The following is a 17455-nucleotide window of genomic DNA, read 5'->3' as shown; positions in this document are numbered from 1 at the left end:
CCATATGCTCAAAGATAAAGGAAAATATGAAAATACTGAGGAGGGAAAGAAGATATTTGAAAAAAGGAACCAAACTTCTAGAGATTAAAAAAGTACAATATTCAAGTAAAAAATTCACTGTATGAGATTAATAGAGGTTAAATGAGATTAAAAACTGGACAAGAAAAGATCACTGAACTTGAAGACAAAGCAAAAGAAAGATCCCAAATGAAGCACAGAGACTGAAAAAAATTAACAAAGCCTCAGTGACCTGTGAGACAATATCAAGCGGTCTAACATAAGGGCAAATGGAGTCCCAGAAGGGAAGGATAGAGAGGTGGAGACAGTGCCTAAATCCATGATCAGGGGTGCCTGGGTGGCTCAGTCGGTTAAGTGTCCGCCTTCAGCTCAGGTCATGATCCCAGGGTCCTGGGATCAAGCCCTGTATCAGGCTCCCAGCTTGGTGGGGAGCCTGCTTCTCCCTCTCCCTCTCCTGTTCCCCCTGCTTGTCCTCTCTCACTCTCTCTGTCAAATAAATAATCTTTTAAAAATAAATAAATAAATCCATGATCAATGTAAGAGATGAGATTTTTTTCAGTGTAGATACACAGCTGTTCCAGCATCATTTATTGAAAAGACCATCTTCTCTCTAAACAATTACCTTGGCACCTTTACTGAAAATCAATTGAGTTTACATATGTGGGTTTATTTCTGGGCTCTCTGATCTGTCTTACTGTTCTATATGTTCTACCTTTATACCAGTACCACACTGTTAGGATTACTGTACCTTTATATTATAAGTTTTGAAATCAGATAGAAGTCTTTCAACTTTGTTCTTTTTTAAAATTCCTTTGGCTACTCTAGGTTTTTTTGTATTTGCATATAAATTTTAGAAATAGCTAGTCAATTTCTACATAAAGTCAGCTTGGATTTTGATTAACTGAATTTATAGAACAATCTGGAGAAAACTGACAGTATAACATTAGTTATAGATTTTTCATAAACGCCTTTACCAGCTTGAGGAAGTCTCCTTCTATTTCTAGTTTTAGAATTCTAGGAGTTTTTATCATCAATGGGTGTTGCGTTTTTTTCAAATGCTTTTCTGTACATATTGAGATGACTATATAGCGTATTTTTTTTATTCTGTTTATACAGTGAATTACACTGAGAGACTTTCTTTTCAGCAGTGACTCCCCAAGACTGCATCCTGAAAGGGGTAGCAAAAGAGGGGTCACCATGGGGCGCCTGGGTGGCTCAGTTGTTGAGCATCTGCCTTCGGCTCAGGTCATGATCCCAGGGTCCTGGGATTGAGCCCCGCGTCGGGCTCCCTGCTTGGTGGGAAGCCTGCTTCTCCCTCTCCCACTCCCCCTGCTTGTATTCCCTCTCTTGATGCGTCTCTCCTTGTCAAATAAATAAAATCTTAAAAAAAAAAAAAGAGTGGTCACTTAAGGGAAAGCCAGATGCCTGATCCACCACACAGCATGGACACAGATCCAATGGACTAATTCTTAGCTTCACAGGTACTAAAATCTGGTTCTGCGAGAACACAGACACTCAGTCTCACTCCTTCACCACACCACCAATGTAGACGTATAATCTAGAATGCCTAATTACTCACTTAAAATGAATATTAACTGTAAAGTGGTTGTGTAATGATTGATTAACTCTCTCCCTTCAGCATGCCTTCCTGGACACCCAAAGGTGATGAAGGTTGCTTGATGAGCACGGCACTAGAACGAGGCGGCTCAGAAGGATGCTGCATCTACACCTGCTAGTGACATGTTATACCGACAGTCATAGTTCAAGAAGACTTCTCTCCCATCGGTGCTGCCAGACCTCTGCTTTAACCTGACTAAACACTCGTATTTTTTTATGCTTTTGCTTCTAACTCCCTTTTGCTGCCTCATTCTTTCTTTAGACATGTTAATACCACTGTCTTGCGTGTGGTCAACTCTTAGCTGATCACAAACATTATGTATTGATTTTTTTTTTTAAGATTTTATTTATTTATTTGACAGAGAGAGAGAGAGAGACAGCGAAAGAGGGAACACAAGCAGGGGGAGGGAACACAAGCAGGGGGAGTGGGAGAGGGAGAAGCAGGCTTCCCACTGAGCAGGGAGCCCGATGCGGGGCTTGATCCCAGGACCCCGGGATCACGACCCAAGCTGAAGGCAGATGCTTAACAACCCAGGCGCCCCTGTATTGATTTTTTAAATCAAATTATGTGTTTCACTGGTACATACCACTTTTTTCCCCCATTTTGTTTTGTCTGCACCTTCTAAATCTTACTTGTCTAGACACTGAGATTTGAATTCATTAAAGCAAACAGATGCCAAATTTTTTTCCTCACCTACCTTTGACTTCAATTTCCTCTTACCACGTTATCACCAGTGATGATGTATGGTATCAATGAGCTGCTTTGAACCACCTCTGCTTTCTAGCTCATGGCTGGCCAACTTCCCTCAGCAGAGACCCACATACAACAGAATCACCCAACAAATGATCTGAACATGGTGTGATAGAGAAAAGGGGCATGGCTTTGAATCCCCAGGAAGCCAATTTACTCTACCAACAAAAAACTACTCCTTATCCCAAACTTTAACCCTGGCAACCAACTTACCTAGTCAAGTTACTGGAAGCACTAAGAGGAGTTAGACTATAGTAAATATGATTTGCTGTAAACCCATTAAAAATAGTAAAAACCTTAAGATCTATGACTTGGTAGTTCTTATATCCTAATTAAAATGTTAGTGTCTAGTAATTTTTATTGTATTCTGTGATCCATGTGTATATTTATAAAAGTTTCAGGGATATGAAGGCTTTACCACAATCATGACATGTCATATATTCATAAAAGGAATTTATCTAGTTTTAAAAGCTGGGATTCAGAGTAAAATTTCACAGAAGTGAAATACTTTTCTTTGCTGAAGCCTACTTTATTATGCTTTCATTATATTTTTAAAGAATGATTCATTTTATATTTTTTGAGACAGGATCAGAAAAATCCATTCTTGAAAATAATCAACTTGACTAAAACAGAAGAAACACTGAAAATGTTAGAACCACTTAAAGACAAAATGTTTGCATAGCTTAAAATGTTATATTAGTTTTAATATGTTTATACATTACATGATATTATTAATTTATAATATACCGTTATTAGTATTAGTTTATTGTACTTACCAGAAAACTTGATTTCAGTAGAGTTAAACATAGTTTTTCTAAATATCAAAGGTCCTGATTTCTAAAATTAAACACAAGAAAATATAGAAAGATCTAGTTAAAAATTTTTTTTCTCTATTTAGGAGTATACAGTTCTAACTCTTGCACTTCTGTGACCAGAGTGATTATTTTTTAAAAATGTAAATCTGGTCCCATCACCCACTTGCTTAAAATCTTGTGCCATGTGTCTACTCTATAAGAGGCTCTGGAATGCCCTTGCTTCTTGTGTCTCAGACGGGGACCAGCCACACACAGGAGGTAAGGGCTGCTGCCATGTACCATTATTGCTGCTCAGGCAGGGGACCTATCTGTGCATTTGCAGTTGCTTTCTTGATATCTATTCAAATGACTTTTGATAAAACAACCATCCTGTTCCAGAATTGTTATGGTTTTCCACTGGTACTTATAACAGACCAATCCTTACTGCCACTCACAGGCCCCGGCACAATCAAGGCCTGCCCACCTCTCAGCACCTTTCTCTCGGTGCTTTTAAACGCAGGATACTCCTTCCGGCTCTCAGGACCTTAGTAGTCAACCTGAAAATTCACTTAAAAACCCTTCCCTGTCACTCTTGGTTCACCTTGTCAATGACTTCTTAACGCTTCTCAGCCCAGTTCAAGAGCCTCTTCCTCGGGAAGTCTTCCACCAGGTGCCACACCAGGCCAGGCCCTCCCTTACACAGTCTCTAGGACCCATCCTTCACGACCCTTGCCACAATTAAAACGAAATAATCCATTACTTAGTTATTTAATGTCTGCCCTCACCAAGAATAAAAATGCTGTGAGAAGGGCTTGTGTTCAATGAACAAGTGGTTAGGAATGAAAAACACAGATGACAGGCAGCTCTTTCTGGTAACCTTCCACCCCAACACAGTTTCAACAATAACAACAAACCCCCCAGCCCAGATCCCTCCTCTGAGCCTCAGATCCACATACCCAGCTGCCTCAAGGTCATGTCCATCCTAGTGGACAGACATTCCACACTATCCTGTCCTAAAGCAGACACAGTCTTCTCTGCTCCTCCCCTACTCTTTCTATACTACCCATGTTGGTTGCAGGTGATGCCATCTTTGGTTACCCCAGCCTTGTCTCCTTCCAGCCCCTCAGCTCCATTGCCCAATCCCCAAGGCATGCCTATTTTATCTCACAAACACTTCCCAAATTTAGTTCTTCCTCTCTATCCCTGCCACCACTGCTCCAATTCAGGCTCTTAACATTTTCTGCCTCCCACTCTGCAATAACCTAACTCACAATTCTGCCACCAGATGTGAGTCTATAATTCATCCTTAGAGAGCAGCCACAGTGATTGGTACTTATGTCTAAAATCCTTCAATGGCTCTCCTTCATTCACACTCCAAATTTGTTATTGGTGGCCTAAGCAAACCTACAAATGGGATTTGTTTGGCCCACACGGGAACTTTTAAAAATGTTTTAAATTAGTTGACATGATAAAAATATGGATTCTGGTCTTCCCTTTAAAAAAAAAAGGGTGACTTGGCAATTCTGTGTCTACATTGCCATAAAAGATCCACTGGTTGGAGGTGAATGGCAGCTGCCCTCTTCAGAAGGAGCACATCAACTATAGGCCACAGCTCTCCCAGCATCCCCTAACTCTAGTTCACTTCACTCAATGACATCACTGGCCTCAGACTCTAAGGGTCCTGGAGTCTAGACCCCTGGCCACAGGTTCAGGACCAAGCTGTGGGAGGCTTAGGGTAGCCTGAGTACCCTTTAACACTCCTACCAGAACCTCATTCAGCAGAAACACTAAGACTTTCCTGCATTGCTGCTTTTCTACTCCCTCCTCCTTCTTCATCCAGGTAACATCTACTCATCTTTAAAGACCCAACCAGACATCAACTCTAGAAAGCAGAGTTAGGTGACGCCCCCCCAATGCTCCACTAATATTCCAAGAATGCTGCCATGTATCTAACTACTCATGAATCTGTTGTCTCTACTACTATGTGAGCTTCTTGAGAGAAGGGACTGTTGTCTAAATTCATCTTTGCAACAGCAATGGCCAGTCTAGTACATTGTGCACAGCAGGTGCTCAAACTATTTGTTGACCTCTACAATCAAAAGAAGCATTTCTTGATATATTTGCAGTACAAATAAAGTCTCCTTCTCCCCTCTTTTTTTTTAAAGATTTTATTTATTTTTATATGACACAGAGACAGAGATAGTGAGAGAGAGAGCATAAGCAGGGGGAGCGGCAGGCAGGCAGAGGGAGAGGGAGAAGCAGGCTTCCCGCCGAGCAGGGAGCCCGATGTGGGGCTTGATCCCAGGACCCTGGGATCATGACCTGAGCCGAAGGCAGCCGCTTAACCGACTGAGCCACCCAGGTGCCCTCCTCTCTTATTCTTAAGGACAAATTCTAACAACTTGAAATGGGGGGAAAATCAGCATATTCTCTGCAAAGAAGGGCTTTATGGACTGCTACTGATCTGATGTAGGACCCAAGGAAAAATTTACCTTCCTTATGGAGGAAGCAAAGTCATTCTCTCTCCAGGGCCTTTGGAGTTTCACCATCCAAAGTATAGTGGCAAAGATCTTTACAGATATGGTCAAGTAGTTTAACAATCTGTGACAGCTCATTCACTTCCAGTATTGTTTACACTGACTTAGTTTATGATATTGCCATTCACTAAAGAAGCAGCATGAAACCACAAGTGTGGTTCTGAGTTTTGCTTTTTTACTGTTCAGAGAAATTCAATAGAGATGTGCATGCTATATCACTGACACATTTAATGGGACACCAACCCAGAAGAATCCTGGAAGAAATGGTAGCACCGGGTCTTAAAAATTCAGAAAGAGACCTACTTTCCTTCCTGTATAGTTTCTACGCTGTAGGAAGTATTTGCAGCCTCTGGTACTAAATTTTTCTCACTGAGTAAATAAAAATATAAGTTTTGCCTTTAGGGCTCAAACATCATTTAAGATTTTATTTATTTGACAGAGAGAGACACAGCGAGAGAGAGAACAACATGCAGGGGGAGTGGGAGAGGGAGAAGCAGGCTTCCTGCTGAGCGGGGAGCCCGATGCGGGGCTGGATCCCGACCCTGGGATCATGACCTGAGCCGAAGGCAGACGCTTAACCAACTGAGCCACCCAGGCGCCCTCAAACATCATTTTAATGCATGTGGAAAATATTCATCTTAAAACAGAGCTGGATGAATCTGACTAGAAAAGCAGACGATAAGGCCTCTTCCTGATTTCCTGTCCCTCTTTAGCAAGACTTTCCAAAATTCTACTCCTGCATCGCTCCTACATCATCTCATGTGACTACTGGATGCCAAGTTCTCAAATGGCCTGTCCTGCAAAGGAAGTTTCCACACATTCATGCCTCCAGACTAGCCTTTCAAACACGCCTTAATCACCCATCCCACCTCATCTCCACACACACCTTCCCGGAACTATGACAGGAGCTCTAGAGAAATTCAGGAACCCCAGAAGAGCGAAAGAGGGGTGGGGTGGCTGCCGCATGTTTCCTCCCCATTTAAAGAAAAAAACGAAAGGGGCACACACGCTTTTAAGTTTATGCTGAGTGAAGACTGGGAAAGTCCTTTCTAAAGTGACCTCACGGGTGTGGCCGTGCGGCTGCAACGGCCCGAGGGGGGGGGGTCAAATGGCAAAGATGCCGGCACGAGCGAGTGCCAAGGGATCTGGGGCTCGGGTCTGAGTAAACGAGAACTTGATCGAGCCGGAACGCGTCAGAGCACAGAAAGGGGCCAGGACTTCGGGGGGGCGAGCCTTCGAACAGTACCAGCCCTCAGAAGGGAGAGTCTTCCCCATGCACAAGCTTCCCCACAGCCCAGGTCGGGCCGGAGGAGAGGGCCCTCCTCGTCCATAACAGACGAAAGACTCCGGGAGCATATCACCGAGCCGGAGCAGGCCCGGCAAGACCAGAAGAACAAGTCCGGGGCCGGGCCCGGGGGTCAGAGCGAGCTCCGCGAGGACCCGGAGGGCCCGAGACGCGCCACGCCTCGGTCTCCACACTCCACTTACGTCGTTGACCGTCGCTGCCCAGAGCCCGAGCTCCGGGACGGCGCCCACAGCCGCCGGGGCCCAGCACAGGAGGTAGAGGGCCACGCGAAGCAGCGGCGCCCCGACAGGAAGGCGGCGGCCGGGCTGGAGCCGGGCCCCGAAGCAGCAGGAGACAGCCATCTTGACACGGAAGCCGCACCTGGCGCTCCGAGACGCCCGCCACGCCCCGGGTCCACACCTGGTGCAACTCCGCCCCCGCGAGGCGGGTTCGGGTCGGGTGGTGTGGCTCCGACTGGGAGGTGGACGAGGGGTTTGGGCTTGGGCGAGGAGGCGGGGTTCGGGCCCGGGAAGCGGGGCTGAGGCCCGGGCCCAGGCGTGGAGCTAAAGAAGGAGAGCGCGCTAGGAGGGGTGGGCGGGTCAGAGTGTGGAGGCGGGCCTCGGGGGCCGGGCCCGAGTGGGGAGGCGGGGTCGGGAGAAGAGATGCCTAGGGGCGGGGCTAGATTTGGGGCGGGGCCAGGAGGGGAGGCGGGACTCAGGACCGGGCCCGAGAGTGGAGGTGGGGCCGCGGGAATAGGCGGGGGTGTGGGCGGGACCATGCTGGGGCGGGGGCGGGCTGGGAGGCGGGGCCGGCTTGAGGGGGAAAACTGAGGTCCTAGATTTCACGGTGGTTGTGGTCCGAGAGTATGGGATAGTTTCGTGTCAAAGTTCTGCTCCTTGTGTCTCAGTTTCTTGCATCCTCTGCACATGCCCCTACCCCAGTCCTCTCAGCTCAAGGGAAACAAATTGTTCTCTAAATTCATGGAAAGTGGTCTGGAAAGTACTTCGAGGTCAGGGTCAACTGAACCCAACGCACTGTGTTGTAAGCATAACATCGGTAGCACAGTTAATAATTTTCAGACAAATAAAGCCGCCTGATTACTTGAAGCTGAAAGGGGCAGGGCTTACATCTGTCTTATTGTGTACTTAGCCCACCATTTTGGTCTTTGAAAGCTTGATGTCAAAGAGAACTACTTTATTATCAAATGTAAGTAATGTCCAGAGGAAGAATACAATCCTGGATTAATATTGTTATAATGTAAAATAAGATTGATTTATAGTCAAGAGGCTCTCTCTGCCTTATCAGTCACCCTAGTCACTTATTTAGGCAATAATTATTGAGGGTCTAGTCCAGAGTATTGAGTTGAGGCTCATGTGTATATATAAATGTGAAGATTGAATTTGTGATAGTTCCTTTTCACAAGACACTTGTAAATATATATAAATATTTTTTATTGTTTACTAATGCTTCATATAGGCCCTTTATTATACAACCATCGGAATTCAAGAGCACGGAGATAGGTTTCTGGAACACTGGCCAATCCCCACCAGTAGGTGGCACTAGCAGTTTGAAGATATTTTATATAAATTCGTGTCTACTATGTCTCTGTAATCCAGAGTTTTTAGCTTCCAACTTCAGTTGATGATGCTATGCATACCTCTAATTTAAATCACTAAAACCTTAATTCAGTCAACAAATATTGTTTACCTTAGTGCTAGGTATTGCACTGGTAATAGACTCAGCAAGGATTTTACATTATTAAAGTACAAGTACTTTTGTCATTTAGATTTTGTGGCTATTCTATTTAAACCTGGTTTCCAAGGCAGATTAGAACTACTGTCATTGACTTGAGCAAATCAAGCAGCATTGGTATCTCCTGCATCCAAGGCACTGCCTGGATAGGGATAAGATCAATACAGCATAGTCCCTGCCATCACTGTGAGGATGTAAAAATATAAAAAGATGTGCACATGTAAAAAGCCAATTGTACAAGGCAGAATAGGTTAAAGCCTTGAAGCATGGCGATCAAGAGTGTATGGGGGTAATTTGGTTATTTTTTTCAAGAGTGCTTTATCTTTTAGAGATTTCCTTCATTTGAGTTTGCCCAGAAGCAGACCCTGAGGTAAAGATTTGAGTAGAAGTAGTTTATTTGAGAGATGCAGGAAATACCAGTAGGGGAGTGTAATGGGCTGAATTTTCCCCCCAAAATTCATATGCTTAAGTCTTAACCCCCAATACCTCAGAATGTGTCTGTACTTGGAAATAGGGCCTTAAAAGAGATAATTAAGGTAAAAATGAGGTTGAATAGGTGGGCCCTACTCCAGTATGACTGGTATTCTTATAAGAGGAGGAGATTAGGACACACACGCACACACACAGACCATGTGAAGACACAGTGAGAAGACAGTCATCTATAAGCCAAGGAGAGAGGTTCAGAAGAAACCAGCCCTGCTGAGATCTTGAACTCTGACACCTTGATGTTGGACTTCTAGCTTCTAGAATCATGAGAAAATAAATTATGTTAAGTCGCCCAGTCTGTGGTACTTTGTTATGGCAGCCCTGGAAAACTGATACGAGGAGTGAGCAAATGTGACACAGAGGGGATACAGATAATAAAGGGGGCATTATCACATCGGCTACTATTGTGGGCAAAGGGAATGTAATCCCATTGAGAAACTTAGGAGAAAGGTGTGAAGCACATACCTCATAATCATCTCACAAGAGATGAAGGAGCTGAGATATTTATATCCTCATACCTGTTAGTCCTTGGTTTGGGTCTGTCCCAGGGGCGGGGGGGTGGCACCAATGACACTGGCAGTTCCAGCCTGCTATTAGCAGGACACAGTAGTTCTCCCCACTTTGGAGGAAAGCCTTTAAGCAAAGAGATGCAGACCATGAGAGCTAGAGTCAGTTCAGGCACACTGAAATGAAAGGACAGGGGGAATATGGGCAGGGCACTGACAGGGATCACTGCAGAAACTCACCCTGAAAATATTAGCATAAGTTTTCATGATGTCTGGGATGTGCTTTAAAATAATATAAGAGGGAGAGAAGTGAGTGGGGACACAGGTAAAACAAGATTGGCCATGAGTTGATCATTTTCTAAGACCTGGAGATGGACACATGGGCATTTAACTGACAATCCTGCCTACTTTTGTGTAAGTTTGAAATTTTCCATAATAAAAAGTTTATAGAAAGTACATTAGAGACTTCTGCTAGATGGAGCAGTAGGGACCAAATTTACCCTCCTGCCTAAAACAACAACAATAAACAGACCAAATATATGAAGCAACAGTTTTCAAGACACTGGGCATCAGGCAATGGACAATTATCCCATCCCATAAGAATCAAAACACAAAACAAGACAAAAAATGAAAGAGAAAGAAAGAAAGAAAGAAAGAAAGAAAGAAAGAAAGAAAAAGAAAGAAAGAAAGAAGAAAGAAAGAAAGAAAGAAAGAAAGAAAGAAAGAAAGAAAGAAAGAAAGAAAGAAAGAAAGAAAGAAAAGAAAAGAAAAAGAAAAAGAAAGACCGGCCCTGTGACTGGTCCAGCTTACTAGCTTGAGAAAGTTTCCAGGCCAAAATATAGGGAGGAGAAACCAAAGCAGACTTCGCAGGTTCCCAGAGTTCAGAAGACTAAGCTGGGATCCAATGTGAGTAAGACGGCTAGTTTGTAGGACTGAATATGGAGTGGAAAGAGCTGTACAATGAGGGAAACTTGTGATCTAGAGATAGTGATCCTCAAATCTTCAGCAAGAACTGATCACTCTCTACATGTGAGGAAACTGCCTAACGCCAAGAAGATTCACCAAAAGGAGTAAGAAGGAACAGTACCAGAAAGGGCTGGGAAAAGTGCCTGTTCTGAAGCTAACCTAGGAAATTTCATAATTTATAGGGCATTTTCTAGAGTACTCAAAAGTTTTTTGCCCCAACAGTGAGGACTAACAGTCCTAGATTAAACAAGGCTCTTGAGTGCAATTAACAAATCTTAAAAGCAAGACCCAAAAGGCCAAATAGTTTCTAAGTAACTGTGTCCTAGAACAGAGCTCAAGGATATTTATAGGTATATAAAAAATCTCCAGCACCCTAGAAGGTCAAATCACAATGTCTGTCATCCAATTAAAGATTACCAAGTATGCAAAGAATAAGGAAAATATGAGACATAGGAAGAGGAAAAAAAAAACAATTGAAACTGATCTAGAACTGACACATGTCAGAATGAGCAGAAAAGAATATTAAAAGTTATTGTAACTTTTTAAAAAGATTTTATCCATTTATTTGAGAGAATGAGAGAGAAAGCACACAAGGAGGGGCAGAGGGAGAGGGAGAAGTGGACCCCCTGCCGAGCAGGGAGCCCAACACGGAGCTCAATTCTGGGACGCTGGGATCATGACATAAACCGGAGGCAGACACCCAACCAACTGATCCACCCAGGCACCCCAAAAGTTATTGTAACGTAATTCCATATGTTCAAAAGTTAAGTAGAGACATGGAAAATAGAAAAAAGACCAAATTAAGGTTCTAGCAATGCAAAATACAGTGCATGAGATAAAAAATATACTGGATGGGATTAATGGTAGATTGGCTACTGCAGAAGGAAACATTAGTGAACTTCAAGACATAGGAATAAAAACGAATCAAAATCTCAGAAAAGAAAAAAGAATGAAAAAATATTAAGCATCAATGAGCAGTGAGCATCAGTGGGTAGTCAAATGGCCCGATATATGTGTAATTGGAATCCCAAAAGAAGGAAAGGTCAGAAAAAGTTTTTGAATAAATAATGGCTGAAATTTTCTCAAACTTGATAAAAACTATAAACTCACAGGTCCGAGAAGATCAATTAAAGCCAAACAAAAGAAACCCAAAGATTACACCAAAGCATATCATAAGCAAATGCATAAAATCAGTGACTAAGAAAAAAATCTTAAAAGCAAAGAAAAAGGGGGTGCTCAGTTGGTTCAGTCGGTAAGTGGCCGACTCTTGATTTCAGCTCAGGTCATGTTCTCAGGGTCCTGGGATGGAGCCCCACATTGGGTTCCATACTCAGTGGGTAGTGTGTTTGAGGATTCTATCTCTCGCTCTCCCTCTGCGTCTCCCCCTGCTCACACTGTCTCTAAAATAAATAAATAAATTATTTTTTTTAAGGCAAAGAAAAAGGACACGTTACATACAAAAAAAAAAAGAGAGATAAGAATGACATAAATTTCTTGTCTGAAACAATACAAACAAGAAGACAATGGAGAAACATTATTTTAAAAGTATTGAGAGAAAAATTTTTTTCAATCTAGAAATCAATGCTCAACAGAAATATCTTGCAAAAACAAATGAGAAATAGTCATTTTCAGATTTAGAAAAGCTGAAGGAATTAATCATGAGAAGACCAGCCCATGAAGAAATGTCCAGAAGACAATTCTAGGTGGAAGACTGGATTCACACAAAGGAATAAAGAACAGTGGAAATGGTAACAACATGTAACTATACAAGATCTTTTCTTATGGGCACCTGGGTGGCTCAGTCAGTTGGGCGTCTGCCTTCAGCTCAGGTTATGGTCCTGGGGTCCTGGGATTGGGTACACATCGGGCTCCCTGCTCAGCGGGGAGTCTGCTTCTCCCTCAGCCCCTCCCCCTGCTTGTGCTCTCTCTCACTCGGTCTCGCTCTCTCAATCTCAAATAAATAAATAAAATCTTTTAAAAAGAAAGATCTTTTCTTATTATTGAAATAATATCTCTAACACCATTTTTGGGTTTATCACATGTGTGAAATAAAATCTATACATCAATAGCATAAAGCCCAGGAGGGGAGAAGTGGAAATATATCATTGTATGGTTTTTATACTATGCTATACAGAACAGAGACTGTGATAAGTTAAACATATAACTATAAATCTGAAGAAGAACAAAAACTGATGGGAGGTAAAATGGAATCACAAAAAATATATGATTATTCCAAAAGAAGACAAAAAAAGTAGATAAGGGGAATAAAGGACAGATAGGACAAATACAAAACAAATACCAAGATGGTTCCTTGAAACCCAACCATATCAATAATCATATTAGATGCCAATGATCTAATTATCCTAGTTAAAAGGCAGTGATGTTGGATTGGTTGAAAAAAATCCAACTATATGTTGCCTACATGGAAGGCACTTTAACTGTAAAAACACAACAGGTTAAAACTGAAAAGCATGAAAAATTCTATGATATGCTAACAGTACAAAGAGGAAAGCTAGAATGACTATATTAACATCAGGCAAAGTTGATTTCACAGCAGAGAATATCATGAGGGATATAAAGAAGGTAATTTCATAATGTGAAAGGGGTCACTTCATCAGAAAGACACAGTAATTCTATATACTTATGCACCTAACAACAGAATTTAAGATGAGTGAAAGAAAAACTAGTTGAAAATCTATAAAAATCCATAATTATAGTCACCCCCCAAAAGAAAATCTGAATCCTTAGCAGTCACTTTTTTAAAAAAGATTTTATTTATTTGAGAGAGAGAAAGAGAGAGAGAGAGAGAGAGAGAGAACGAGCCAGGGGGAGGGGCAGAGGGAGAGGGAGAAGCAGACTCCCTGCTCAGCAGGGAGCCTGTTATGGGATTCGATCCCAGGACCCTGGGATTATGACCTGAGCTGATGGCAGATGCTTAACCAACTGAGCCACCCAGACGCCCCTAGCAGTCACTTTTTGTTCTCTCCTCCCCCGGCCCCAGGCAAACATTAATCTACTTTCTTTCTCTATGGATTTGCCTATTCTGGATATTTCACATAAGTGGAATCACACAAAATGTGGTCCTTTGTGATTAGCTTCTTTCACTCAGCATATTTTCAGAGTTAATCTACATTGCATCATGTATCAATACATTATGGCTGAATAACATTCCATGGTATAGATATCCTACATTTTGTTTATCTAGTCATCATCCACTGATGAACACTTAAGTTGTTTCCATTTTTTGGTTATCATGAAGAGCATTGCTATGAATATTTGTGTATAAGTTTTTGTGTAAACATGTTTTCAATTCTCTAGGGTATACACCTAGGAATGCAATTGGTGGGTCATAACGTAAATCTATGTTTTAACTATTTGAGGAACTGCCAAACTATTTTTTAAAGCAGCTGTACTGTTTTGTAATATCAGCAATGTACGAGGGTTCCAAGTTCTTCACATCCTTACCAACACTTGTTATTAACTGTTTCCTAGATTATAGCCATTCTAGTACCTGTGAGGTGGTGTCTCACCATTGTTTTTTTTTTTTTTAAGATTTTATTTGTAAGTAATCTCTACACCCACTGTGGGGCTTGAACTCACAGCCCTGAGATCAAGAGTTGCATGCTCCACCAACGGAGCCAGCTAGGTGCCCCTCACTGTGATTTTGATTTACATTTTCCTAATGACTACTGATGTTGAATATTTTTTCATGTGTTCATTGGCCATTATATATCTTCTTAGGAAAAGTATATATTCAAATCCTTTGCCCTTTTAAAAAATTGTTTTCTTTTCCCTTTTACCAAAATTAGGTTGTCTTCATATTGTTGAGTTGTAAGAATTATTTATATTTCTAGATATAAGTCCCTTTTTATCCAGCCTAATGATCTCTGTCTTTTCAATTACAATGTTTAATCCATTAACATTTAGTGAACTACTTATCACTGGCTGAACAGGGAACACGGTGAATGCAGGGCAGATCTGTAAATTTCCTGAATTTGGAATATATTCTCCAAGCTGTAGACAGATCCAGAAACAAAAGGTAGAGGCTTTATTGGCTCAAGATGTTTAAGTACAACACTGAACAATGGCTGGCTTATTACTAAACCATGCTGACCCAGGGGTGAACCCCTTAACAGCCAGACTTAAAAAATGAAAACAAGAGTAATTTTTAAAAATTAAATAAGCAGAGACATCAGTGATCAAACACTGGAGGAGAAACACAGTCTACAGGATTAATTCAGGCAAGCCACTAAACAAAACCAATAAGAAAACAAACAGTGGTAACATCCACCTCTGGAAGGAGGGACAAATTAGGATCTACGGTTACTGTTACATATGACCTGAAATATCCAGTTTCAACAAAAAATATGTGAAACATGCAAATAAACAAGTTAACTCATACATAGGAAAAAAAGTATTCAATAGGAATTGTCCCTGAAGAGGCCCAGATAATAGACTTAGCAGACATTTTATTATTTTAAAAAGCATCTATTTATAAATATGTTCAAAGAACTAAAGAAAACTATGTTTTAAAATTTTAACCCAAAATGAAATAGAGAATACAAAGAAATACAAGTTATTAAAAGAAAAAAATGGCACTCCCAGAGTTAAAAGTACAATTACTGAGGGGCACCTGGCCAGCCCAGTCTGTGGAGCATTGCAGCACTTGATCTCCAAGTCGTTGAGTTCTAGCCCCACATTGGGGATAGAGTTAACTTAAAAAAAAATTTTTTTTTTAAAAGGTACACTTACTGAGATGAAAAACTCTCTAGAAGGACTCAACAGCAGATGTGAGCTGGCAGAAGAAAGAACTAGCAAATGTGAAGATAGATCATTTAGAGATACTCTCATGTGAACTATAGGAAGAAAAGGATTTGGAGAACCACAAATTTATGTAACAAGAGATTATTTCTCATCCTTGGAGAAACTATGTTAAAAAGAAGCCATCAGGACTTGTGGAGTTAAAGCAGCAGTCTACATTCCCTTGAACTGCCCAGACCATTGTGGTATAATGGAACTTTGGTTTTTCAAACTCCAGTGGATGGCCCTTTAATTTGAAGTTTGACAGGGCAGAGCCTTAGAGCCTGCTTCCGGGGAAAGCACTTGCTCTCTAGTTCTGAGGTTAGAGTCTAAACATCATCTGCAGGCTTGGCTTCAACAAAATGTGCAAGTCAGAGCATTCTGAGGAATATTCTTTAAAAGAAAGTATTCATTTGAAGCCCTGTGTTCCCTCCTCTGGACTGTTATTCAAGACAGCAAGGCTGTTCTTTGCAAATCCCAATGTTCAGAAAAGAGCCTTCTCAGTGAATATTAGTAAATGGATGAATTGATTATACGTGTCCTCACAGGACTGTTGTTTGAAACCACTGTCTTGGTTAGAATTTATAACTGCAGTCTCAATAAATTCATGAACTAATTTCATATTCTTGTGTCCTTAAGAGGTAGGAAGGGTTAATATATAGAACAATCAAGTTGCTCTTTCAAATATCTATATGTGGAATCCCATTTCAATAGAAGATATTGTACATGAAAATATTCTGAGGTAGTAGTCTTTGGGTTACAGCTTTAGAAATAATCATTACATTAAAAAAAAGTTTTTGTTTTAAAGATTTTATTTATTTATTTGGGGAGGGTGGAAAGGAGCAGAGGGGGAGGGAGAGGGACAAACAGACTCTATGCTGAGCATGGAGCCCGATGTGGGGCTCGATCCCAGGACACTGAGATCAGGACCTGAGCCGAAACCAAGAGTCCCACGCTTAACCAACTAAGCCCCTCAGGCACCCCTCATTACATTTATATACAATTAATTCAGGTAATTTAGACAGGCTTACATTAAATAGAAGGGCAGTTTTACTTCTGTTCTGGGAGCTTTAAAAGAGAGAACAAAATCTACATATAGAAACATCATGCATTACTGAAATGTTCATTAAAGAAAACAAAACTTCCCATTTTTTCATTTGTCATCCAAGGTAACTAAATGTCTTTAGAGAAGCTGCTGTCATAGCTGGTTTATTTTTGGGTCAATTATTTTCCCATTGACTCAGCAGAAGTTCCCACTTGTTTTTGCCATTGACCAGAAGAAGTCACAAAGGTCCTGACTTGCATGAGTCAGGATTAGTCTGGCCACAGTCAATCTGATTTGCAAGATAAGAGACTGTGGTTTGGCCTGTTTCCTGAGCAGGAACTTCTGCTTGGTCTGGGGTCATGGAGCCAGAGGGAGAGTGCCCCCCAACCCGGGTGGGCACTCGGACCCGCTTCTGGTCCCCCAGTCTTGTCAATAAGGCCACCACTGCTTGCCATCACCCATATACAGGGATGGATGGGCACCGAGGCTCACAAGGAGCCAAACTCCAGGATGAGATGGATAAGAGAGGAACCTTTGGGCATCAGGTGTAGAGAGTTGCCTGCCTCTGAGCCCAGGAGCCATCTGAGGTGAGGGATGGCGGCTAGTCTCCTTCCCTCTGCCAACTTCCTCACCTGTGTGCATCCCCGGCAATGGTGAAATTCTTTTATTTTTGAGTGATTTTGTGTTATTTTGGAGGGAGTTGATAACACAATCAGGGAAAATATTTCTAATATGACAAATGATGTGTTTGTACTGCATAAAAAACAAAATTGGGAGAAGCTTCTAATTGGGAAACGCCTCTAATAAATGTAAAGTTCTTTCAAAGACCTTGCCTCCTCCCTTTCCTACAGAACCACCCAGGGGGTTGCAGGAGAAGGGATTGCTATTTTTCTGTACA

General features: G+C 41.8%; 1 protein-coding gene across 2 annotated transcripts in view; it reads right to left on the bottom strand.

Moving 5' to 3' along the window:
* The window catches only part of TMEM87B (transmembrane protein 87B), a 49987-nt gene extending 42374 nt beyond the window's left edge, over positions 1–7613 (bottom strand). Inside the window, exons 1-2 of one of the 2 annotated variants that reach the window (XM_027621440.2) lie at positions 7206–7613; positions 3163–3223 (exon numbers count right to left, since the gene is read on the bottom strand). In XM_027621440.2, coding sequence (XP_027477241.1) covers positions 3163–3223; positions 7206–7364 — 220 coding nt within the window. In that variant the 5' untranslated portion in view covers positions 7365–7613. The remainder of the gene's footprint in view (positions 1–3162; positions 3224–7205) is intronic. The other variant, XM_027621439.2, reaches the window with a different exon arrangement.
* Between the last annotated feature and the right edge of the window lie 9842 nt (positions 7614–17455).

The sequence above is a fragment of the Zalophus californianus genome, chromosome 8 (assembly GCF_009762305.2).
Source record: "Zalophus californianus isolate mZalCal1 chromosome 8, mZalCal1.pri.v2, whole genome shotgun sequence".
Classification (NCBI taxonomy): Eukaryota; Metazoa; Chordata; class Mammalia; order Carnivora; family Otariidae; genus Zalophus; species Zalophus californianus.
This window is presented reverse-complemented; position numbering and strand designations above follow the sequence as displayed.